At 44.0% G+C, this 25,921-nt stretch overlaps 2 protein-coding genes across 22 annotated transcripts in view; both read right to left on the bottom strand.

Annotated features, from left to right (window-relative positions):
• Window positions 1-25,921, bottom strand: part of LOC113249186 (zinc finger protein 420-like) — a 237,286-nt gene that overhangs the window by 57,552 nt on the left and 153,813 nt on the right. For 7 of the 21 annotated variants that reach the window (XR_008960058.1, XM_057313978.1, XM_057313979.1 and 4 more), the window contains 4 exons: window positions 5,480-5,553; window positions 5,180-5,305; window positions 1,196-1,322; window positions 611-706 (listed from right to left, as the gene is read on the bottom strand). Coding sequence is in view for 15 of the 21 variants with exons in the window: in XM_057313978.1 (XP_057169961.1) it covers window positions 611-706; window positions 1,196-1,322; window positions 5,180-5,305; window positions 5,480-5,553 (423 nt within the window). In the remaining 6 variants the exon portion in view is untranslated. Of the gene's footprint in view, window positions 1-610; window positions 707-1,195; window positions 1,323-5,179; window positions 5,328-5,479; window positions 5,554-6,326; window positions 16,074-19,528; window positions 19,601-23,039; window positions 23,128-25,921 lie in introns of those variants that run through there. The other 14 variants (XR_008960059.1, XM_057313989.1, XM_057313986.1 and 11 more) reach the window with 13 other exon arrangements.
• On the bottom strand, window positions 16,767-22,876 carry LOC125283335 (zinc finger protein OZF-like). The gene has a single exon (XM_048224195.2). The coding sequence runs from the start codon at window positions 22,874-22,876 to the stop codon at window positions 21,167-21,169; it is 1,710 nt and encodes a 569-aa protein (XP_048080152.1). The 3' UTR covers window positions 16,767-21,166.

Raw genomic sequence — 25,921 nt, 5'->3', positions numbered from 1 at the left:
CCTCTTCTTCTAGTTAATACAAAGGAAAATGAACATCTGAAGTGAAATAAAGTATGGTATTTTCTCCTATTCGGGAAGTGCTTTGAAGTTACCTGATGACATTACTGAGTCTCCATTGTGTACGATTAAGACTGAAGCCTCCGTAACACTGGAAAGCATGAACCAGAAAACACATGATGTCTGCCTCCAGTGCTGCGGGGATTCCGCCCCAATCCCCAGTATGCCCCACACAACTCTGAACACTTTCTCCCAAGAGGCAAAACGGAACTTAGAAGAGGCTTAGCACAGACCCTCCGGAATAGGGAGATTTCCCTAAGGCCCTCAAAGCAATGGGAAAGCTCTCCGATTATGGAGGCCCTCCCCCACCCCATGGCCCTCACTGTGGCTGTGGTGGCCCATCACTGCAGCTGAAGCAGAAGCCTTCGAGAATATGAAAGCATGACAATATTGTGAAAAGATGTCCCTCTGTGACAGACGGGGAAATACACTTGGGCTTCTCCAAGTGATTTTCATTGCACCAGAGCTATTGGAACCCCATTTTAAGGTCTATCTTCCTCCTCCTTCAGACTTGGACGTCCCTCTGTCATCGGCTTCAGTCATTCCCACCTACCTGGATCAAAGACTACTGTCTTCTTCCTCTTCACATCCCACGGCTCCTTCCTCTGCTCCAAAAGGGAGACCAAATCAGGCTTCGACACAATGAGACCTGTTTAATAGAGAAACAGAATATAAGTATGGCTGTGGATCCTTGCAAGCCACTACTGGGCTGAGTAGGGAAGAGAGGACATTGCAGAATTCTAGAAGATGATTTCCCCAACACTGATCACCAACAGCCTCTAGAGAACATGCAGGAGTTTCAAACACTCACTTCCTAACTTGCACTTCCAAGTTCTACTGAGACAATAAGGCGGCGTAAAACTTGGAGTTTAAATGCAGGCAGTACCGCTCCACGCCACGCCAGGTTCAGAACTATAACTAATCAACAGAAACGATATTACCCTAAGGAAGCGGAAGCTAGACCTGAAAAGCAAACAACAAGAAGATTTCTGTCTCCATCTACAAATCCTTACTTTAGTCCCTTAGGGCAGTGACCTGAATTCCAATGTGCAAAGAGGAGTCATCCAAGAGAAAGTCTTGAAAGGAAAGAAGAAACCCCCGAGTGTGGCTTGGGACATCTGGAAAGAGTCATCCTCACCCAAGAACAGGAGGTGTCTGTAGTTCTCCAGCATCACGTCCCTGTACAATTCCCGCTGCGTGTGGCTCAGGCATCGCCACTCCTCCTGGGAGAATTCTATGGCCACATCCCTGAATGTCAGCAGTCTCTGCAAGAAATACCACAGTCACCAAGTGGCCATCGACAGAGTTCACAATGGTCCCTAAGATCAAGAAGGAGTTAATGTCACTCGCTTGACCCCATCACCTGAGCTTCAGTGCTTACCACTGTACCCCCCAAACTAGATCCCACATTTTACTTCACTTCTTCTGTCCACGTTATCCTTTACTTCAGCCAGAACACCCGTGGGCAGAGTCTCCTGCGGGGAAAACAGAATCTATCCAATGAAAGGTAATGACCGCCCAGCGGAAGTGCTTGGGCTAGCCCAGTTTGACGCAGAGGGACCCGGATGTAACCCATGGAGTAAACTAGTTACCTTTACCTCAATATAAAGCTAGTATTGTCCAACTATGGAGAAGCAGAATCCTTATTTACCGAATGTGCAAAGGGATCAGGTTTGAACTCAGGGTATGATCCTAGAGTTCACTGAAAAGGACACACAGGTCCAATATAAAGAGAACACTACACCAATGTTCAAAGCAGGTGTCAAACGTGAGAAAAATGATGGAAACAAAAAGTTATCCCCACAAAATCAATCTAACTATTTACATTTCATTAACCCATCCACACATGTAGGAAGTAGTTAAATACACATGAAACGTGATAGAGTAGAAAATTCTCATGGTGTTGATACAAGAACCATTTACAATGACGTCACACTTATAAATCACTTTGTGGATGATGATGTTTCTACCTTTTATTCACACTATCAACAAAAACACAGAGAATGATACACATAAAACAGCTATTATTTAGGAGTCTGGTATGATGAAGGATAGAGGAAGAAAAATGTTCACCTTTAACTCAGAAGGCTGACCCACAGACGGCATAGCTCTGCTAAGAGTCAAATACATGCTACTTGTTATCTTACGGTCTCTTAACTGCCTGTACATTTCACCGATATTAACATCGAACGGAGAGATAGCATCGGACAGATCGGGCCAAAGTAACAAGCACAAATTCAAAGAAACCTTTCTGATCTTATACTCGGTGCACTTACCCCGCCCCAACACTAAGCATAAAACCACCCGCTTCATGCAGCCAATGTGCAGCTCTTTCTGCTCACAGCTGCTGTCCCCGAGCTACTCAATAAACCGACTCTCGGGCACCGTAACACATCTCAAGAATTCGTTCTTGACCAACATTCTCAAGGATCCCACAACACAGCATTTCATTGATGCTTTTGTGCCAATCATCATCTGTGATATAATTCAGGGTTTAAGACACTCAAACATGTTAATTATAGAATTCTTGTTTTCTTCATCTGAAAATACACAGAGGGAAAGAGGGCGCCTGGATGATGCAATGGCTCAGGTGTCCAACTCTTGATTTTGGTTCAGGTCATGGTCTCGGGGTCCAGGGAACCACTCAGCACAGAGTCGGCATGAACTTCTCTCCCTCCCCCTCTGGCTCTACGGGATCACCTCTCCTCCTCTCACACAAACACACTAGTTCTCTCACTCACTACAATAAATAAATAAACTACTCTTCTTTTTTTTAAATGAAGAGAAGGTCTACCACTTGAGTGTGGAATAAAGTAAAAACTCACAGGATGGCGGAATGACTGACTTAGATCCCCCAGGCCCAGGAGACAATACTACCAACTACACGAAGTGGAAACTGATGTAGGGGCGTTGGGGGAAATGGTCAAGAAAGTATTCCCGAAGACATTTTCATGAAAGAAATCCGTTCTCATTAAACCTCAGGGACAGGACCCGTTGGCAGAAGAGCTGCAGTGTGACTGTGAGAAGGTACTGACTATAAACTCTTCATGTAGGGGTAGCGATAACAGAAGTCTCTGAGGGGATTTTGCTATGTTCAAGAGGATCCTGGAGGTCTGGCTATGATCAAGCTAAGGCTGCTTTTGCCTCCAGCAAAGCATTAACACTAAGGCACTTGGGAATTCCTTGAGGAAACTCAATCTTTCCATGTGCCAAGTATTTATCTGTGGGCTGCAAGTTGCAAGGACATTTCCTTCTTCTCTACATTTCTTTTGCTTTGTTCTCCTGATCAGAAACTACAAGCAAAGGCAAAATCAAAAGAAAGAAGCTTCCAGGTGAAATGGGATGGTTTCAGCCCATCACCCAGTAAATCCGTCCAAGACCCTTAGGAATTAACAAGGACAACGTGAGCCTTACAGGGGGAGCTATCTGGCAGAGCTTCAAGCCATTACAAGAAGTTAACATCAGCCCTAATGACCAAGTTGATCATCAGCGCCTAAGGCACACTGAAGGACCTGTTGCTTGGTGTTGAGTAAGGGACAGGTGGGACTAGGGAGGGGTGGACAGCTACGGGGCTAGGTGACCAGGGTCATCAAAAATCCCGGGAAAGAGGGACATAAAGAAAACAAGAGCTAAGTGAATGTGACCAGACCTCCTCGTTTGTTTTAAACGCCAGAGATGACATATTCAAAGGAGAAGTAATCATGCTGCTATCAGCGGTGACATCAAGGAGATTGAAGGTCCCCGGTCAGTTTTCTATAAAAGACCAACCATAAAGGCGCTGGGTGGCAACCATTCAGGACCCTGCTCACTCTAGAAAGCTTGCTTTCTGTTCTCACCTTCACGTGATAAACTATCACTTTCTCCTTTTGTGCCTGATACTCATTCTGCTACACCACACAAGAACCCGGCACCATGTGTTCCTTCTAGAGGCCTCCTCTCAGGCAAACTGGCTTGAGTACTGGAATGGGGAAGGGGCCGGTGACTCTCTGCCTGAATGCAGACAGGCCCAGGAGCGACCCACCCTCAAAGAGCCATAGGTCCTAACTCACCAATGGGCTACTTAACAACCAGGTTCGGTCCCCAAAAAGGGAAAATTCCATCTGTTCCCAGACTGCCTCATCTTCCCCTTTAAAACCAGGCCCCACCCACTACCTCCTGGCACTAGGCCTCTCTCCTGTCCTTCCCCACCCCCATTCCCTGGCTGTGCATTCAGTGAGCTCCTGGATCCTTTGTTCTGCCTCAGCTGAATTCTCTCACTTCCTCTGCAAATGGCCCACACCTGCTCGTCACCAAAAATCCCCATCCGGTCAAAAGACACCCCATTAGGAACCACATTCTTGTAGCCCCTAACAGTAAACCAGCATGTCAATTACATTATGAGAATTCAGTCGATTTATAGAAACTTCAATCACATACTTTCCCGGTCTGGTAACACCTAGTATATTTTAGATACATTCTAAAGGATATGAACCCCTCTTTTTTCAGAGAATACTCCAAATGATTCTGGATATCATATCATATTCACTGTTTATCTGTGCATTTTCTTACTCCTGGTCTACACAGAGCTTATAAGGCTTCCAGATGGGGCCTAAATAAGACCATTTTCCATCACTGATATCCCAGGACCAGACCCCTTCAGCAATAGGAATCTTTAACTCAACACCTTCCCAAGGATCTGTCACCAAGGGACTATTTGCAATACTGGCAGGCAGGTCTTTTATTCAAAGCGACAACTGTTGAAGACCTACTCTAAGCCCAGTTAGAGGGAAGGCATAGAAGGCTCTGGCTGATAGGGGAGAAGGGTTCTAAAGACCAAATTTGAGTATAATGTCTGAAAAGGTTTAAAAACTGGGTGTAGGGGGGCGCTTGGGTGGCACAGCGGTTAAGCGTCTGCCTTCGGCTCAGGGCGTGATTCCAGCGTTATGGGATCGAGCCCCACATCAGGCTCTTCCGCTATGAGCCTGCTTCTTCCACTCCCACTCCCCCTGCTTGTGTTCCCTCTCTCGCTGGCTGTCTCTGTCTCTGTCAAATGAATAAATAAAATCTTTAAAAAAATAAAAATAAAATAAAAAAATAAAAACGGTGTAGGGGCGCCTGGGTAGCGCCGTGGTTAAGCATTTACCTTCGGCTCATCGCGTGATCCCGGCGTTGTGGGATCGAGCCCCACATCAGGCTCCTCCACTAAGAGCCTGCTTCTTCCACTCCCACTCCCCCTGCTTGTGTTCCCTCTCTCGCTGGCTGTCTCTCTCTGTCAAATAAATGAGTAAAATCTTTAAAAAAACAAAACAAAAACAAAAACCACTAGGTGTAAACATAGAGCAGAACAACCGAAGTAGAAAAAAATCAATATTAACAATTTCTAAATGTAAGAAATTTCTCGAGAAAAAGACGACAGACCTCGGAACTCGCACGCCAGGCTTACCTGAGAACTGGCCATTTCTTCTTCACCACGTCCCCCAGACTTCTTCCTCCGAAGGATTCCAGGAGAAATCACAGCTGCAGCAGGAGAAAATGCCTTTAAAGCCCCCAACAGGGCAGGGCGTCTCCACCCATAAAGGTCTTGCCTGCAGGCAGGACTTAGAAATGCAGAAAAGGCCCAATTTCCTTGCCCTTTATGTCAGTGGCTATTCAAAAACAATGAATTCTTCCTTGGAGACCAATGTTTGATGAGTTTTTTCCTGCTCTGGTTCAGGGGTCTCCCCCACCACAGACACACACAACTTCTGCTAGAGCAGAAAGAAGAAACCTGTGCTGCATGGACCTGATGCTTCCAGATTCCCGTGGCAGTGCCCGTGTTACCTCTCCTTGAGCCAAGCCTGCCCTCTGGTTAAGCCTGTTTAAACCTGGCTTCACCTAGAATCGCGTGGAGCATTTAATGAAAACATCACAGTTGTTTCCCCCCTCACAGATTGACAGAATCTGGGGTGGGGGACACGGGATTTGATCCCTTCTTGAACCTACTGGGAAGCATTTGGGGAGGTGACCAGGCAAAAAGCACTAATCGGGGCTGTCGTTGTTATTCTGATTTACTCCACGCCTTGTCCAAGGATCACTATTTCTGGAGATTTACACTTTCACCCTCTTTCTGCTACAGGGAGGGAGCCACCCTTACAAATGGAGCTTTCCCTTAGAGATGCAAATGTCTACTACAAAAATAACCAGACTAGTTTCAGAGCTCTTTCTTGGTCCCCTGTTTCTTCTTCTCCTTCTTCTCCTACTTCTCCACCTCCTTCTCCTCCTCCTCCCCCTCCTCCTCCTTCTTCTTCTTCTTAAAGATTTTATTTATTTATTTGAGAAAGAGAATGAGAGAGCAGAGAGAGGGAGAGTAGCAGAGAGAGGGAAAAGCCAACTCCACTCGGAGCATGGAACCCACCACGGGGTTAGATCCCAGGACCACGACTGAGCCAAAGAAAAGCTCTTAACTGACACACCTAAGCACCCCTGTGTGCTGTTTCTTTAAACTACCAGCCAATAAGAATCCATATCCTAACGAGACATATGTTGGGGTGACAACATGTGCTCCGTCAGTAGGTAAATGGTTACTTTCATAACTAACTGCCACAGACTTTTCCAAAGGGAATGTACGATGTTCACTCCCATCAGCAATACATGAGCATTCTAATTCCTCAACATGCTCCCTGAAATTTGGTGTAAACCTTTTTCTTTATCTTTCCCATTCTAGAAAATACAGGGTCGTTTCTCTTTGCAAAAAATGAAGCAGTCTTCCTACAGCTGTCCTGGTGACTGAACTGAAACCACGTAAACACATAAAAGTGATCAAAAATCAAAATGGCCACATTAAAGCATCAGCAAGCCTTGATATTAAACTAGGGATCCTTTTCCCTCTCCTCTCCAACCTTCCACTCTCCCTTCCTAGCCTTTCCTTTCCACCACCAGGTCCCACCCTGAAAAGGTGATGGACACAGCTGGCTGCACAGACATAATTCCGGGTAGAACCAGCTAGATCCTGTAGGGATTTCACGACAAATACCCCACCCCTGCCTCTGGGGGGCTTGCAGTTTTGAAGGCCCTGACATCCTGCAGCCTCAATTGCTGGCAAAGTAATTAACCTGTCCTTCCTCTTGATCCTCAGCTCCGTCTTCACGTTCTATTTTGGCTCCGAAGCACGGAGGGCAGGTTTTGACAGCAGAATGTGAAGAAGAGGAACATGTTTTTCTTCCTCCATTCTCAATTCCTTGGCCACTCTAATATGTAAGTGGACATAAGACAGATTCACAAGGGAAAAAGAAAGTGCTTTCTTACCTACGGGAGCCTCAGAGACATGAGGCTCAAAGACAGGCAACTGATGCCTACAGGCCACTGTGACTTAAAAAGGGGTTGGGCATTTAGCATTTCAGAAAGGGGCAAGGATACGCACAGGAGAAAGGAGAGCAAATGTGTGTCCAACAATACTTTGCCAACCAGGCAGGCAAGTCTGTATGGACCAGAGTTATTCTGAGTCATTCGTGCTCTTCCAGATAGAGTTCCCCCATCTCACTTATTGATGGTGTATCATCAGCCTCACAAAACAATGAGACCCTTGCAGTTGCAGTAACAGAATACACCTAGAACACCTTGTCAAAGTCCTTTGAAGTCCTGCCAATGCCCTTCCAGCCAACTTAGTCGGCTTCATATGTAGCAAGCACCTTTAGCCTGGGTCACTGATGAATCACATCCTCCTTTCGTATATCTACAGATGACGCATTTGTTCCTTAGAAGGCCTTGCGGCTGAACTCTCCTGCACGAGCTCGCCCTGGGCACCATCATACCCTGCTCAGCACCTCCTTCTTGTCTACAAGGAGCCGCCGGAGTGCAGTTCATACAGCATAAAATCGTGAAATGTGTAAAACGAAGTGGCAATCTAGGTAATGACAGAAGAAATCCAAATAAATACCAGAGAGTCACAGCGGAATGGACTAAGCCTGCACCACTTTTACAATAGTAATATGGTCCAGATTCTCAGTGGAAAGTTGCAGGATTCTAAATGTTATGTCATCATTTTCCCCCCCTTTACACAAAGGAACCTGCGTGAGTTTGAGAGCTTTTGTCAGTTATCCTATGTGGCCACCCGTAGGTCATAGTTTCTAAGCAGAATCCCAGATGCCTAGGCAGCTGTCAGCTTGAAACATTTTCTCCATGGTCTGGATAGAGACTTTTCAAGCTTCACTGAGAGTCCAGAGGTGTTTCCACTGGCAACCTTGGCCCCGTGAGTGGCTTCTAGGCCATTACCGACAGTCCTAGGACTCCAGGTGGGCGAAGCATGAAGCTCCTATCCCACATTGCATCGGCCCCTCCAGCATCCTGTGCCAGATTCTACCTGAGCTGGTAAATATCACAGTCCCTACGTAGGTACGAGACAAGAAGAACCACTAATACTTCACAAACATTATAGACTTCGGATCCTGTTCTGATACACGGGTGAGGAACACACAGACTTACTCTGTACAGAATTCAGACGTGCCACAGATGTTTTGTGTATAGGGCTCATTATGATTGTTACTCTGTGGGTGCGAAGGCCAAAGGGCCAACCCTCTCCTGGATACAAAATCTCCCCTAAATCCTCTCTGAGATCACAGCTACAACCCCAAGCACTCTTCTCCTTGGGAGCACCTTTGGGACTTTTTAGACCCTCTCTGCCATCACTGGGATTGTTCTCTTTCCATTAGACTGTGTGAGGGAAGTGAACAACTCGGCCTTCATGCGTGCTTCCCAAATGCCAGCCCCTTTTTTCTCTTGAATGACAATCACTGTGCATTCAGACTCTTCCCTGTATCCTGGAGGAATTCCAAACTATTCTCAGCTCATGAGAAAACTGAACTGTTTTTCTGCATGTCAACCGTGTACATATTCATGCCTCACAGAGGGTTATGTACAATGACAAGCCAGTCAATTGTAGCTAAAACTGTAAGACAGAGAATCTATGCCAGCAGTAAATAATAAACCATAGACATACGATGCATCCTACTATAATACTATATGATTATCCATATGATTTTGTTGCAAATTAGTCCCAGGAGATAAGGTCAGAATCTAACAGCAGTGTAAGATTGTCTCCTGAAGGAATGAAGAGATGTTCAAAATACATTTGAATGTGTATTTCAGTATCAGATATTACATTGGCCAAACATTTACTTAGGTGAGGGTTGTGAACACGGCTTCACAAACATGGTTAACAAGTCTATTGGTCTTAAAGAAGCTGGTGCCCATCACAGTCACTGCAGAGTCTCTAAGTGGCAACAGAAATAGTGATTACGGGCGCCTGGGTGGCTCAGTCATTAAGCGTCTGCCTTGGGCTCAGGGAGAGATCCCGGAGTTCTGGGATGGAGCCCCATGTCAGGCTCTTCCGCTGGGAGCCTGCTTCTTCCTCTTCTACACCCCCTGCTTGTGTTCCCTCTCTCGCTGCCTGTTTCTCTCTCTCAAATAAATTAAAAAAAAAAAAAAGAAATAGTGATTAAACTTGCCACACTAGGTCCTGTGTTACTGCAAACTCAGGAGGGAAGAAGACCATTCACAGTGCAAGGCTAAGACCCACTGAAACACCTACAGTCATGACCACAAGCACAGCTAGCTGTAACCTGTACTCACGGGAGTAGAGGCATCTTACTTCAGGGGGCGTTGCTCAGGGACAGGAAACAGCACACACATATCCTGCATCTGAGGATAAGGCTCCATTAGGAAACATACATGCTCTACCTGATGGCCCAGCCTAAGTCTCACCTTCCTGGTAACTGAATACCTATGGGGCCATCTGGTCAATCTCACTTGGGCACACTCTCCAGGACCAGGGACTCCTTTAACCTTTGCGCTATCCTGTGTAGTCCGGGTTTACACTAGCACAAGAATCTGAATCTCCTTCCATCTTAGAGAAAGAGGCATTAGTCATCCAGGGCACTCTCCTCCCTCCGTAGAAGCAATCACCTTCGGGGTAGCCAGGTGTGAGTCCCCCTGGGTTTCTCTGACTGTGTAAAGAACACTGAGCAAGGCTAGAGATGCAAACAGATAGACACTGCTTGTTCCCATGGCAACTGGTTATTAGACAAACAGATGAAGAGTCATGATCCGAATCATCCAGGAATTCTTAGTCAGAGCCTCTGGGTACATGGTTGAATTCAGGATTGTGGAGTGAGTGTGAGGAAGAACAGGGGTAGATGGGGGACTTTGCATCAGTCGGGCCAGTTCCCTGTCTGTGTTGTGGTGTGAGCTCTGGTGTCACCCCTGATGGGTCATCCATGGACCGGAGTTTTTAGTAGCAGTAGTCATAGCATTTAGTTCACATTCTTCTTAAGAAAAGCTTTCTAAATACAATTCTCCCAGAAAATAATGTTGAAGTTGGCTTTTTCTTTCCTTTAGGAAATAGAATCGAAAGAAACTACATTGATGAAAATACTGTGAACTCTGTGTTGATCTTCTTTGGAAGGGCTCGGGAATGACAGAGCTGAAAGTACCCCAGAGGCAGGGAGATCAGAGCCCACAACCAGCTCCCCCCCAGCCCAAACCAGATCCAACCCCTTCTGAGGCTGTGTGCAGGTCTGGTCTGCCTCTGGGGTCTCCTCCTTCCCAGGACAGATTCGACCGATCACATTCTGTGTTGACTCTTCCTTTCATCTCTTCAGGGCTGGTGGTCACAATGTTCAAAATCCAAAATCTCATACGTGGGAGTAAAGGACTATACATTTTAGTGACTTCATTGCTGTTTTTATCATGAAATCCTGTGCTTCATGAGCCTTTCACACAGAATCCTGTTTCCCAGGATTGCCTTTTTTTCCCCCTAAACAATATGGCAGCAGTGATGAGTCCTTCCATGTGCTTCAGGACACTGGTATCAATGTGTCTCATGACACCTCATGTTAACTTCCTTCCCTTGGCTCAGGGTCTCTCTGCCAGATGCCCCCAGAAAACAAAGGCTGTCACCAATGTTTCCTGGATATCCTGGCCTTTGCAAATAAAGGTTCTAAATTAGTCCTGGACTGGGAAGTTTCCATTTTGTTCTGTACTATGTTACAGATATTCTCTCCTTTATTACTTTTTAAGTTTTAGCAAAAGCAAGCAAGGATCATATAACGACTGTATGTTCAGTGTCTTAAAATTCTACAGGGTAACTGAGGACAAAAGACAAATGACATCATTTCAAGGAAATAATCAGGCGTTTGTTGCAGTAAGGAAGGAAGTATTCATGTTTCATCCTGACTTTACCTTTCCCCTTCCCTAAGGGTATTTATAACCTTCCCTTTGGTGATAATTCTGGAAACTGAACAGGGTAAGGTATTGTTGCTCCCATCTTAAAATCAGATATCTTATCCTAATTTCTGATTCACTAGTACTGGCAAGTAGAGTTAGGGAGCTGAACATTGGAAAAGCTTCATAACTATTCTAAAGCATCCATCCAGACAGAGCATCTACGGATGCCTCCGTGGTTCAGTCTGCTAAGCATCTGCCTTCAGACTCAGGTCATGATCCCAGGGTCCTGGGATCGAGACCCAAGATGGGCTCCTGGCGCAGAAGGGAGTCTGCTTCTCCCCCTGCCTGCTTTCTTTGCCGCTCCCCGTTTGTGATCACTGACAAAAATAAATAAAATCTTAAAAGAATAATAGCATCTAGAGAAATAATATTCTATAAACTTCTGTACTGTACTATCTACTGAGCATGGTACTGGATTTGAAATAGAAGAATCTCCAGCAACAGTCATGTTGCTTTTCTTATCAACAGATCTTGCCATCTCTAGTGTGCATCCCATCATCTTTTTCGGAACAGGACAGAGCCCTGGGCACATGAAGAGAAAGGAGACAGTAGCCACACACCCAGGTAAGGGCAGATGACAGAAGCAGACGACACAGACGGAGGCTGAAGATCAAAGGACAAAACTGAAGCTTAAAATGGGGTTTGGGAAGCTCTGCTTGAATGGAATGGTTCTGAAAGCCCATCTTTAATTCTCTGGTGGTCACCGAGGGACAGCTCCTGTCTCATTCTTCACATGCTCCTACATCCTCAAGGACTGACCTTCTGTTCTAGTGTCTTCCAGGGCAGTCACGGTGAAATCCAAAAGCCTCCGCATGGCCACTGAGGGTCTATGTGAACTGATTGCTATTCCACTGCTAGTGGAGTCATGTGAAAATCTGTACACACGAGGAGCTTCTCAGTGTAAGCCCCCATGTGATTTATTCCTTTTTGATTTTTGAGTGCACTTATCTCGTGGAGACAGAAACAGTCTCGTACAACATCAGGAATGTGGGGTAGACTGACCTTCTCCTATCAAATCTTATGCAGACCAGCCCTACCCATCGAGGCTTCCCCACTGACCACTCTCGGACCCATTCTCAGAACGGTACCTGGGAGTGTCACTGTTTGCACTGGGCTCATGGTAGAGTAAGTTGGGCCCCTTCATCAATACCTAACTGATGCTAAAAGTGCCAGAATCCTTGGGGATGGGACCCTGGAGATGATAGATTTAAAATCTACACAGGGGATTCAAATGGGAGCCCTACCTGAGGGTGACTTTTCTAAACAGTGTTTGTGAACATTTCCTGTATATACAAATCACCTGGGATTTCCACTAAAAACAGATTCTGGGTCTCTATACTCAGATATCATGAATACCTAGGTCGGGATGCGACCCATGAATTTGTGGTTTTAATTTGTAAAAGATCTTATTTATTTTATCTGAGAGAGAGAGCTAGAGCACGAGTCGGGGTAGGGGCAGAAGAAAGGGGTGAAGCAGACACTCCAGAGCATGGACTAAGGTAAGGGCTTATCCCAGGACCCTGAGATCATGACCTGTGCCAGAGGCAGACAATTTAGCAACTGAGCCACCCAGCCATCCCTAATTTATATTTCTAAGAACCATCGAGGTCTCTGTCTATACACTGCATTTCCAGTAGCACTGAGCTAGAGAAAGCAGAGCACACCCCAGCCCCTCAGACCAAACCATCGTGTGTCACCACACATGGTACCATGCACAGTGAACACTACTGACAGTTCCAATAAGGATACTTTCTGCTGATCCTGGAAGGCCAGTTAGGGACTAGATGAGGCAGTGGTGTCTGTGCACGGCTGTTTGGGAGAAATGGTATGTGCTCATGCATCAACGATTGTTTATTGAGCACCTACTACATGCACCAGGTATAGGAGGAGGCCCTGAGCCCAGGACACCGTGCTGGGAATCTGACATACACGACGCAAGTTAATCTGTTGAAAGCCCTTGGAATTGGGTACCTTATGTTCATATTTTTCCAGGAGGATTTGAACGCTGGACGAGCCACCGTGGGAGTAGAATTCCCTTCTTTCTTCATCATCAGTCACCTTGAAAGTAATGTTGGATGTGATGGCTCATACAGAGAGAGCAGACTGGGAGTGAGAAGAGTGGGTGAGAGACTCTGAGGGAAATCTGATGCATCCATCATCTGCATGTATGTATTTGGTGAATTTTCATGTGTGGACTATCAGGGGATATCCCAAGAATGGAAGGTGGGGTGCTCTGTGTTCTCTTGGAAGCACTGTTTTAACTAGAAAGGCAAAACTGAAAATGAAGTTCTAAGTATTTTCTTCTCCTTGATCTGAGTGTCAGCCTCAGGATAGTGGGAATGCCAACTCGGGCCACCCAGAGAACGACTCTGTTCTCTAGACTGTTCTGCGGAGGGAGGATCAGGGATTGGCAGTGGATCGTGGAAGGCAATTCTGTGGTCTGAGGTCATTTTCCACATTATCTGAACTGACAAATCTGTCTGAGGCTCTGGCAGCCGCCTTTACCAGAGGGACTATTCCCAGTGGGAATCCTGGAGTAGCTGAGCTCTGTGCCCACAATATTAGGGCCCAAAGTCTGGAACAGGAACCCGGGGACCTCAGAAGGTCCTCTGCAGAGGTGGGACTGATGGGCGCCTTGTGAGTTCCTATTCCACAGCGTGATGGTGGATGTCCAGTCCCTGATCCCCACCTGCTCTCGGGTCCTCTGCATGAACACAGGTGCCTGACTCAGGACCGTGAAGGGCTGGCTCACCTGCGTTCTCCTCCTCCCCACGTGCAAAGTTTGGGTAACAGGAAAGGCAGAAACCGGAAAGGCCATCCAGAACTCTGGGTGTGATAAAAATGTGGGAAGACTAGTCTGTGCACAGCCTCTGGCCCCAGCTTGTCTAAACTGGGAACTCAGATGCCTGGGTTTGGTTGAGACGCTACTGGAGGCGGTCGTCCGGACGCCTGAGGTGGTGAAAGGAGGAGCACAAGATGGCCGACTGCGGCCCTGAAAGGGGCTGTGTGTGTCACAAGTCCTTCGTGCGCATGGGCAGCACTCGATGGTAAACCTCCGGCCCATGCGCGGTGAGCGGTCATCACCAAGGGTGAAGGATGGGGTCGCTTGGCCGAGCGTCGCAGTGCTGTGCGCATGTGCAAAAGTGGGCGGAGCGGGACAGGGAAACCGGTAACGTTGAGTCTTAGACCCTCTTACACCATGGGCTCGATGTTTAGGCCACAGGAGAAAGTGCTCAAGATGAAACGTGGTCCTGTGTGCTGGTTAACGGTTGTACGGACGTACCTTGAAATTTTCAAGATTTACTTTGACCAGCGAATTGTTTCTTCAAATGGTTAGGCATGCTCCACGGGGGGGAGGTTGCAGTGAGGTGTTCACAGACACACTACGGAAGGAAAGCAAGGCCAGTATCTGATGGGCAGCGCCCGAAGCAGTTGCCTTTTTCTGGAAGGCCTAGTTGACTAGATTGGTTGAGTTCCTTTTCCTCCATTCCAGTGCATTGACTGAACATGTGGGCTGCTTGCAGACGCTACAGAGACAGGAGTCACGGGAGTCTAATGGCTTCCCTGTAATTTCTTTAACAGTGGAAACACAGTTGGTAGGATACTACCTTTCTTAGTTTTGTTTTGGTATTTGATTTACAAGGCTAGGTCAACAATGGTCCCCTCACTGTAAGAACGCAGTCACAGGGTGCCGGGGTGGCTCACTTGGTAGACCTCTGTCTTGGGCTCAGGTCAGAATGCTGTGGTCTGGATTCGAGACCCGCTTCTGGCTCCCAGCTCATCAGCTAGTCTGTTTCCCCCTCCATCTCTGACCCTCCCACCTAATGCTGCTCTCTCTCAAATAAACATTCTTAAAAAAAAAAAAAAAAAAAAACCATGACGGTGCAACAATCTCATGTCCCAGAACCACACAGTTAAGTCAGCTGTGTACAAATCAAACATCGACATTTCATGATGTGGGTCCTAGCCGGGAACAGATGCATTTAACTACGTATGTGCATAAACAAGGGGCGATTCTGCAAGGGTGTCGTATTGACAATTACCACGGGAAATGATGTTATGGGAATGCAGTAAATCCATTTATACTAACAGGAAAACACTGCCATCATATAGCATTGGTTTAGGAAAACAATTCAATGAAGTATGTGACAATATTTACGGACACTGAATTAACACCAGAGTATTTTAGTGCCTGTGTGTTAGGCAATTCCAAATGGAATTTCACATCTACTCTGAAACTGCAGGAGGAAGAGGGTACACCTCAAACTGACCAGCTGTTAGGTCTAAAGATCAAGTGATCACTACTGGGGACAACTAAGGGGAATTTTTATTTTACTTAACTATTTTCCAAGTTTGTATTGTGTCATTTTTATTTTACAGTTCAACTTATGCCTATGTGTAGATGGTTTCTCTCTCTACCGTAACCAATTTTCACAAACGTAGGAGCTAATAAAGAACACTCTATTCTTTATATGTCTGAATTGCAGTGGGCCTGGCTGAGTTTTGTTTAGGGTCCAACAAGGTCAAAATCAAGGTTTCATGAGAGATTGGTCCGTCTGTGTAGCCTCTGGCAGGGAATCTACCTCAAGGACTCCTGAGACTGTTGACGGCATCCATCAGCTTCTCCCTGTTGATATGTGCCCTCTCCATGGTCACATCTTGTCCGCAGTATCCCCAGAGAGAGAAAACATCAACTCTCATTGTTGACTCACACTTTTGTCCATGTATTCCATTGAAAAGCTTACTATTTTCTGTAAATGTGGTTCTTGCCTCATGAACTGAAATTACAAACAGCAGTGAATTGTGAATCAAATGCAAATCAGGGAATTAGTGAGAATGAATGAATGAGTGACCTCCTGGAACTCCATCACCCAGAGCTCTACCCGTCCTCGCCCTCTGCCTCTACGCCACATGGTGACCTGAATCTCCACAACCTGTCGATATCCATGAACCCTAGCACTCTGCCTCCAATGACCCCTCTAGGCTTCCTCACGCTCTTCCACATTTATATTGTGCATTTTAGACTTTTACACCAGTAAACCCCTCTTCACCTAATTCTAGAGCCCTTAGTCCAAAATCCATTATCCTGGAATCTTCCATTCTTTCGTCCTCATCCGTGGTCATTTATCTCCCCTCCACCCCATCATTCTAATAACTTCTCCCCATTTATTGTGTCTTTTATATCCACTGACCTCAGTATCTCAGCCATCATTTACCAGGACACCTTAGTTTCCTCATGGCCCCACACCCATTATGCTCAACCCTATGCTCCCTTTTTCCCATGGGCCCTTAAGCCTATTGATGCCCACCCGTCTCCCAGCTGTGAACATCCCCTCCACCCACATTAAACCCTGTGTCCATTATGTTCCCCAGGCATCAACTTTTTCCCCCACCATTCATCTCTGCTCAGAGCACTGGGCACCCCCAGGCCTCCATTCACAAGCAACTATCCCCCTTACACCCCGATGTTCTTTTTTTTTTTTTTTTTAAGATTTTATTTATTTATTAGACGGAGATAGAGACAGCCAGTGAGAGAGGGAACACAAGCAGGGGAATGGGAGAGGAAGAAGCGAGGAGCCTGATGTGGGGGGTCGATCCCAGATGCCGGGATCACACCATGAGCCGAAGGCAAATGCTTCGTGACTGAGACACCCAAGGGCCCCCCACCCCTATGTTCTTTCACCACTCCTAGGCAATAAGCTTTGTCTCCCTTTTACCCACCAGTGCCTTTGATCTCCCTTTTGCCAAGTAATTCATCACCCATTATCGCCTTCATCTCCATTTTTCCTCCACCCTTTCATTCTCTCAACACACATATGCCTCATCGCCTTAATATCCCTGCATACACCCACCCCCAACCTTCAAAGCTGTAGTGCTCTTTAATCCCTCAGTGACAGTTAACTCCCTACTGCCTTCCAGCCCTGTTGTGGGTTACACAGAATGCCTCAGATAAACATGCTCACCTCTTCATCCTCAGTACCCGTAACTGTAACCTCCTGGGGCAACAGGATCTTTGCAGATGTAGTCAAGCTAAAATGAGGTCATACTGGATTCAGGTAAACCCGAATTCAATGACTGCAGTCCTACTGAGACGAGGGAATTTAGACACACACACAACACTGTGTGCTGATGAAGCCAGAGATAGAGATCCAGCCGAGGAAGATCAAGGAGAGCTGACAGTGCCCAGATGTCAGAAAGAGGAAAGACTCCATTGCACCGATAAAGTGTGACACAGCCAACAGCGTGACTTCAGCCACCTAAGAACTTCCAGAAGTGAGAACCAGAATTTGGGGGCTTGTTTAGCCCCCGCATTGTGCTAATTTGTTCCAGCAGCCCTAGAAAACTAACACAAGTTCTGTCCTCTTCCCCTGTGGCTGTTCCCCCAAACCCCACTCTCTGTGCACTCTGTTAATCCCTGTGGCTTCACCTTCCCCCACTGCATCACTATGCAATGTTTCATAGCAAGACGGTAGACAATCGAATACTGTGGGGATATTTATGAGCCTGAACGAGTTATGCCTGAGAAACTACTGGCTACTTGGTACAGTCAATTGCCAAGATTTTCACTGCACCTGTTTTTTCACACACGTCAGAATCTGAAAGCAATAGGTCTCTCTCTAGTTGTTGTCCACTGCTGTTTTTTCCCAACTCTAGAAATTCTAGACAGAGAAGTGGTTCTGAAAGTATCTAGTTGCTTTGAGGTAAGTGGACTGTCACCACCAAGATTTATGAAATAGGTGTTGCTTTTGAACGTGGTTAAGTACCACCGGGAGACATCATCCTACTCATCCTGTACTTCCAAAACCAAAATGGGCGAAAATCCTTTTTGACATTCTGCCAAACACCATATAATTAAAAACACACAGTACAAAGTTAGCCCTTATTTTACTATGAACTTTACCATGTTCTACTACTCTCTCTGGTTAAAGTTTACGTTGACTGATGGAAGCGTGGCTATCCTGCTTTCTTTTGGATTCTCTTTGCATAGGATATCTTTCTCCACACCTGCACTTTCAGTCTGACTGTGTTCTTACAGCTGAAGTGAGGGGGCCTGGGTGCCTCAGTCGATTAAGTGTCTGCCTTCGGATAAGGTCATGATCCAGGAGTCCCCAGATTGAGTCCCATATCGGGCTCCAAGCTCATCAGGGAGTCTGCTTCTCCCTCTGACCCTGGCCCCTCTCAGGCTCTAGCATGTTCTCTGTTCTCTTTCTCAATGGAAAAAAAAATAGTTTTAAAAAAATGACGTGAGGCTCTTGATGACTGTATACCGTTGGGTCTTGTAATTCTTTCCATTCAGGCAATCTGTATCTTTGGCTTAGAGAACTTAGTCCCTTTATAGGTAAAGCAAGGAACAACACAAGTATGAAGTTACTGCTGTCATTCTTTTGTTTTCTGGCTGTTTAGAATTACTTGACTCTTTCTTATTCATTGGCTATCTTTGTGATTTGGTGATTTTCTGAAAGGGTATACTTAGATTATTCTCTCCCTCCACATTCTGTATCTACTACTACATTTTTCATTTTCTGAGTACGATGAGGCTTAAAGAAGACATCATCTAGGAGTCTATTTTAACTTCTTACCAGCTTCATTTTGCATACTAAAATATTTTCACAACTCCGGCAACTCTTTAAAAAGTGGCTGTACAACCATATCTCATTTTCCGGAGGAGATAGCACTTCTCTGATATGTGTGATGATTTCTTCATTTCTACGACATCAATTCATACTTTCCCACGATTACTATTATGAACATGAATCACAGTTGACTGGACTGCCATCTCTTTTCCCTAAAGACCAATTAGTAACACATTTAATTTGTAATAGTCACAAACTGTTTTAGTTCTAATAAACGGAGAATGACGTTGTGAACACCCACTTCATGATGACCTATTCAATGTCAGAAGCACAAATAGAATATCCATTTAGATTTCTTTCATATACTGTATGTTCTATTGTCCTTCTTCTTCCATGCAAGAGAGATGTGCATGGATCCCACCTAAGCAAGAAGGGCGTCTCTTATCCTTGACGCAACAATCACCTACCTACTTTCACACATCCACCAGGAAAAACTGAATTTTCTGAAGAGTTGAGAGAGTAGAAACACAGTGATATTGAAAGTCACAAATCTCATATACAGTCAATGGAAACAATGCACACTGAAATTACACCCATACAAATACCCCTCCTTCCATCTTTTGAAGCAGAATAGTATACACATTATCTAACTGACTAACCTTGTATTATTCCTTCTGAGGTCATATCTGAAGTGAGTAACTCACGTACTGCTTTCTACTGTGAATTCTGTGACATATATTTGACATTTGATGTTCAATTAAATACATTTCTATATTTCTACATAGTCTATCCTTCAAGTCACTTTTCTTCTCTGAACTCTGATGATGATTTCTAAAATAAGACAACGTCTTTCCTCATTCATTATCGTTGTACATCTTGAACCAACAGTGCATTTTTGACACCAAATAAGGATTGAATTCCACTTAAAGGATTTACGCTTTCTTGACGTGTTACAGTTTAGCTCCTGTATGATTAACGATGAGATTCAGCAAGTTATGACTTCCAGCTAGAGGTCTGTCACATTCTTTCATTTGTAGTATTTTCCCTCAGTATGAACTCTATGATGTTGATGTGGAGTTAGGGCTCAACAGTCCTTCCAAATTCTCTCACCGTCTTCAAATTTGTAATAAGAGCCAAACTATGAATTCTGTAATGTACGGTAAGGCACGATTTCTGCTTAAAGGCCTTGCCACATTCTACACATTTGTAAGTTTTCTCTCCAGTATGAATTCTGTGATGTTGAGTAAGGTATGAGCGCTAGTTAAAGGACTTGCCACATTCTTTACATTTATACATTTTCTCTCGAGTATGAGCATTTATACGCTGAGTAAGTTTTGGGAGCTGGTTAAAGGTTTTGCTACATTCGTTACATTTGCAAGGTGTCTATAGAGTATGAATTGTCTCACGGATGATAACGAGTGATTTGTGCTGAAAGGCTTTGCCACATTCTTTACATTGGAGAGATTTCTCTCCAGTATTAATTCTGTGATGTGTAGTGAGGTTTGTTTTGTGGGAAAAGGCTTTGCCACTTTCTTTACATTTATATATTTTCTCTGGACTATGCCTATTTATATGCTCAGTAAGGTTTGGGAGGTGTTTAAAGGTTTTGCCTCATTCTTTACATTTGTAAGGTGTCTTTCCAGTATGAATTCTCTCATGGATGTTAACGGATGATTTGTACTGAAAGGTTTTGCCGCATTCCTTACATTGGTAAGATTTCACTCCAGTATGAATTCTGTGATGTGTAGTAAGGTTTGTTTTGTGGAAAAAGGCCTTGCCATATTCTTTACACTTATACATTTTCTCTCGAGTATGAGTATTTATATGCTGAGGAAGGTATGGGAGCTCGTTAAAGGCCTTGCCACATTCTTTACATTTGTAAGGTTTCTCTCCAGTATGGATTCTGTGATGTTGAGTAAGGTGTGAGCGCTGGTTAAAGGACTTGCCACATTCTTTACATTTGTAAGGTTTCTATCCACTATGAATTCTGTGATGGTTAATAACATTTAATCTCTCGAAAAAGGCCTTCTCGCATTCATTACATTTTTAAGGTTTCTCAACAGAATGAATTCTGTGATGTCTAGTGAGGTTGGTTTTGTGGAAAAAGGCCTTGCTGCATTCTTTATATTTATACATTTTCTCTCGACTATGAGTATTTATATGCTGAGTAAGGTTTGGGAAGTGGTTAAAGATTTTGACACATTCTTTTCTTTGTAAGGTGTCTGTCCAGTGTGAATTCTCTCATGGCTCTTAAACTATGATTTGTCCCGAAAGGCTTTGCCACATTCTTTACATTTCTAAGGTTTCTCTGGAGTATGAGTTCTGTGATGTATCCTGAGGCTTGATCTGTAGGAAAAGGACTTGCCACATTCCTTACATTTATACATTTTCTCTCGAGTATGAGTATTTATATGCTGAGTAAGGTTTGGGAGCTGTTTAAAGGTTTTGCCACATTCCTTACATTTGTAAGGTGTCTCTCCAGTATGAATTCTCTCATGGATGATAACGTGTGATTTGTGCTTAAAGGCTTTGCCACATTCTTTACATTTGTAAGTTTTCTCTCCAGTATGAATTCTGTGATGTCTAGTGAGATTTGTTTTTTGTAAAAAGGCCTTGCCACATTCCTTACATTTATACATTTTCTCTCGAGTATGAGTATTTATATGCTGAGTAAGGTGTGAGCACCTGTTAAAGGACTTGCCACATTCTTTACATTTGTAAGGTTTCTCTCCAGTATGAATTCTGTGATGTGTAGTGAGGCTATATTTGTAGGAAAAGGCCTTGCCACATACCTCACATTCATACATTTTCTCTCTAGTATGACTATTTATATGCTGACTAAGGTTTGAGAGCTGTTTAAAGGGTTTGCCACATATTTTACATTTGTAAGGTGCCTCTCCAGTATGAATTCTATTATGTTGAGTAAAACTTGATTGCTGGACAAAGGCCTTGCCACATTCTTTACATTTGTAAGGTTTCTCTCCTGTATGAATTCTGTGATGTGTACTGAGGTCTGTTTTGTGGGAAAAGGCCTTCCCACATTCTTTACATTTGTAAGGTTTCTCTCCTGTATGAATTCTGTGATGTGTACTGAGGTTTGTTTTGTGGGAAAAAGCCTTTCCACATTCTTTACATTTATACATTTTCTCTCGAGAATGAGTATTTATATGCTGAGTAAGGTGTGAGAGCTGTTTAAAGGTTTTGCCACATTCTGTACATTTGTAAGGTGTCTCTCCAGTATGAATCCTCTCATGGACGTTAACACATGATTTGCGTCGAAAGGCTTTGCCACATTCTTTACACTTGTAAGGTTTCTCTCCAGTATGAATTCTCTCATGGCTTTTAAGGTTTACTTTATTTTTAAAGTCCTTACCACATTCTTTACATTTGTAAGGTTTCTCTCCACTACAGATTGTCTTATGTATACGTATTCTCGATGACTCACTAGACACGTTCCCAGGCTTATCATATCCGTATGGTTTCTTTCCCACATGAATTCTCTGATAATCGCTCACGCTGGAGGACTGGTTAAAATCTCTTTCACATTCGTTACCTTGATAAGGATTCTCCCTTATATGCATAGTGTGATGTATAACATTGGATCTTCTATCAATGAATTCCTCACAGTTAATACATTCAAAATGGTTCTCTTGAAAATGAGTCCTCAGATCGTTATTAACATTTGAGCCTTGATCAAACGTTTTCTCACACTCACTGCCTTGAGCAACTCTGTCTCCATTAAAAATGCTTCGATAATTTTGTAGGGTTTTGTCCTCGGTGAAGGACTTCTCGAGTGGACCCCACCTAGCAGTTGTTTCTTCATTTTGAAATCTCTGAAGCTTAGAAATATTTGACTGAAAGGCCAATCCAGTCCTCTCTTCAACACTGTTCAAATCATTATTTTCAGCATGGACTAGGTAACTTTCCAGATTTTCCACATTCTCTTTCCATGCATATGTACATTTGAAGAGTTGACTGGAGCTTTTGCTTACACACACACCCTCCATTGCAGAAAGAGTGGACTTCAAAAGGAAGGGTTTACAAAATGTTTCATATCCCTCACCATCTTGGACAGTAAGAGTCTTGTTATGGGCAGTACTCTCAATTTGGACATATCCGTTACAATCACGATCCCGGTCTATTGTTAAGTGTAACTTCTCAAGGATGCTATGTTGATAACGACCCACTGACACATTTTGAAATGAAGCTTCTTTGCACGGCTCTGGCTGGAAGCTCAGGCTGCCATGTGAAGATACCGCTGAAAGATTGAATAACAGAAAAGTCAAGTCATTCCATGCTGCTACCTTCAGACGAATACACTGATGCCATCTAATATACAACCATAAAATCAATCAGAGAGCGTCAGCAAGACAGCTGACAAGGAATCATCAGGACTTTATTTCTCCATGGACACATAAACTTGCACACAACATACTGACCACATTGCTAAACAGATGATTCTGTAGTACTGTCATGATATAACACAAATCCTCTCCTCTCCCTCAAAGAATCAGGAAAAACCATTATGAGCCCACAAGCAGAAGAAGGAAGGAATTTGTGTAAAGACTTATTTGAGAGAGAGAGAGAGAGACAGACAGAGGGAGAGCATGAGAGAGAGGATGCCCAAAGGAGAGGGCAAGGACATTCTCATCAGAGCAGGGAGTCAATACGGAATTCAATCCCACGACCCTGAGATCATGACCTGAGCAGAAGTCAAAGACTTAACTGACCGAGCCATCCGGGCCAGGGGAAGAAAGGAAATTTAAAGATAAAACAGAAATGAACAAAATAGAATTTAGCAAAAATAGGGAAATATCAACAATAGGCAGATTTGGTTTTCAGAAAAAAACAAAAATCAAAATTGAAAGACCTATAAGGAAATCAAGTAAGAATAAAAAGGAAGAACGACTAAAATTGGAAGCCTTGAAAGCAGATACAGTATCACTGATACCATAGAAATAAAAATAAATATGAGGCAACATTACAAAATTGTATGCCAAGAAACAGATACCAAAAACTACCCAAAACATATAACAAACCAGGACTCTATCCTGAAGAAATATTTTTAAAAACCTCCACTGATCAACAACTACTCAGGAGATGGAAAAGTAATTTTTAAAAAGGCCCAACAAAGAAAACTCGAGGGCCAGAAGACTTCACTGGATAATTCATACAAATATATAATGAGAAACTACTTCAAATCTTCACAAACATTTCTGAGCAGCAAAGAGAAGGGAGCTGCTGAGAACACTCTCTGTGACACCAGCACTACCAGGTTATGGAAGCCAAAGCAGAGCTGCTACAAGGAAAGGCTGCAAGCTACCAACTGCGAGGAAGATTCCAGCAAAGTCGACAATAAAGTACAGCCAACTGAATCAAAAGCACACTCCAGCATTTTGCAACATAAACAAGTGAGGATTCTTCCGGGAATTCAAGGGTATTTGAACATAGGGAATACTATCAATTTGAGCCTGCATGTTAACAGAATGAGTGTCAAAAATGACACCATCGGGAGCAGCTGGGTGGCTCGGTTGCTTAAGGGTCTGACTCTCGATTTCAGCTCAGGTCATGATCTCGAGGTCGAGGGATGGAGCCCGCGTTGGGCTCCATGCTCAGTGGGGAATCTGAAATTCTCTCTCCCACTGTCCCTCCCCGTCTTTGGGAGCTCTCTCTCTTTCATTCTCTAAAGGAAATAAAGACACATTTTTAAAAATAGCACGATTGAGGCGCTTGGGTGGCTCAGTCAGTGAAGCGACAGCCTTCGGGATCATGACCTGAGCCAAAGGCAGATACTTCACTGACTGAGCTGCCCAGATGCCCCTCCACTGTCTTTTTCTGAATATGACACCACAGGGAAATAGAAAAAGAAGAAACCTAGCCGAAAATCACTAGGAGGAAATTTCAAACCGAAATCAGAAATAAACAGACACCAAAATAAACAGTCATATTGAAGGCAATGCCAACTTTTACAAAATAACAAACAAAACTGGCAAGGCTTTAACGACATTACTAAGAAGAAAAGAAGACTCAAAATCCAAAATGAGAAATGGGGAAAAAAAATGAGACAACACGTAACCACAGAAATGTATACTATGATAACAGATTACTATAAACAGTTATATACAATAATTTAGATAAATTGGGAAAGAAAGATAATTCCTAAAAAACAGAAGTTACCAAGTCTGAGATACGAACCTCGTACTATTAAATAGCAAGTCTTCTTAGACCAATTACAAAAATAAAACTTGAATTTGGAATAAATGTCCCCCTAGTATAGAAAAGGCCAAGACTACGCGCGTTCATTGCTCCGTTTGAACAGATACTTAAAAAGGGAAACAGACGTCAGAAATAGAGGAATAGAAGGAACACACCATAATCATTCTATGACGCCAGCGTTGGTACCAGGATAAAGACGATAGTACAACAAAAACGTCTACTTTGTCTGATAAAAGTATTGTTACTCTGGCTTTCTCTGGACACCCATTTTAATCTCCTCTTTTTTAATCTGAAAGTGTCTTTAGGTTTAAAATTAGACTTTTGTGATCTGCGAATCTCAGTCAATTCAGCATTTAACGTTGGCTCAGGTCACGGTCTTGGGATCCTGGGACTGAGCCCTGAATCAGGCTCCCCACCTCTCACGGAGTCTGGTTGTCCCTCCCCCTCAGACCTTCATTGCGTATGCTCTGTCTCTCACTCTCAAACAACTAAAATAAAAAATAAAATAAAAATGTGGCTTTTGTTTGCAGCATATAGATGGCTCTGGTTTTGTTTTCTTAGCGCACTCAGACACCTTATATGACTTGATTGAATGAAAATGTACTATACACTCCAGGTAATTATTCAGAGATACGTGTTTACTGCCATTCTAGGTCTTGTTTTGTCACTGTTTCTGGAGACTTTCTCTGATGCTTTCTTGTCCGTATCACTTTTGCTGTCTCACCTGCACTCAAGATTCTGCTTTACTATTTCTTGAATGTTTGGTTCATTGGTCAGGTTAATTCCACCCCTCCACGGTGAATTTCACCAGCCACTCTTCTGCGGCAACTTTTTCT

Source organism: Ursus arctos, unplaced genomic scaffold (assembly GCF_023065955.2).
Source record: "Ursus arctos isolate Adak ecotype North America unplaced genomic scaffold, UrsArc2.0 scaffold_19, whole genome shotgun sequence".
Classification (NCBI taxonomy): Eukaryota; Metazoa; Chordata; class Mammalia; order Carnivora; family Ursidae; genus Ursus; species Ursus arctos.
This window is presented reverse-complemented; position numbering and strand designations above follow the sequence as displayed.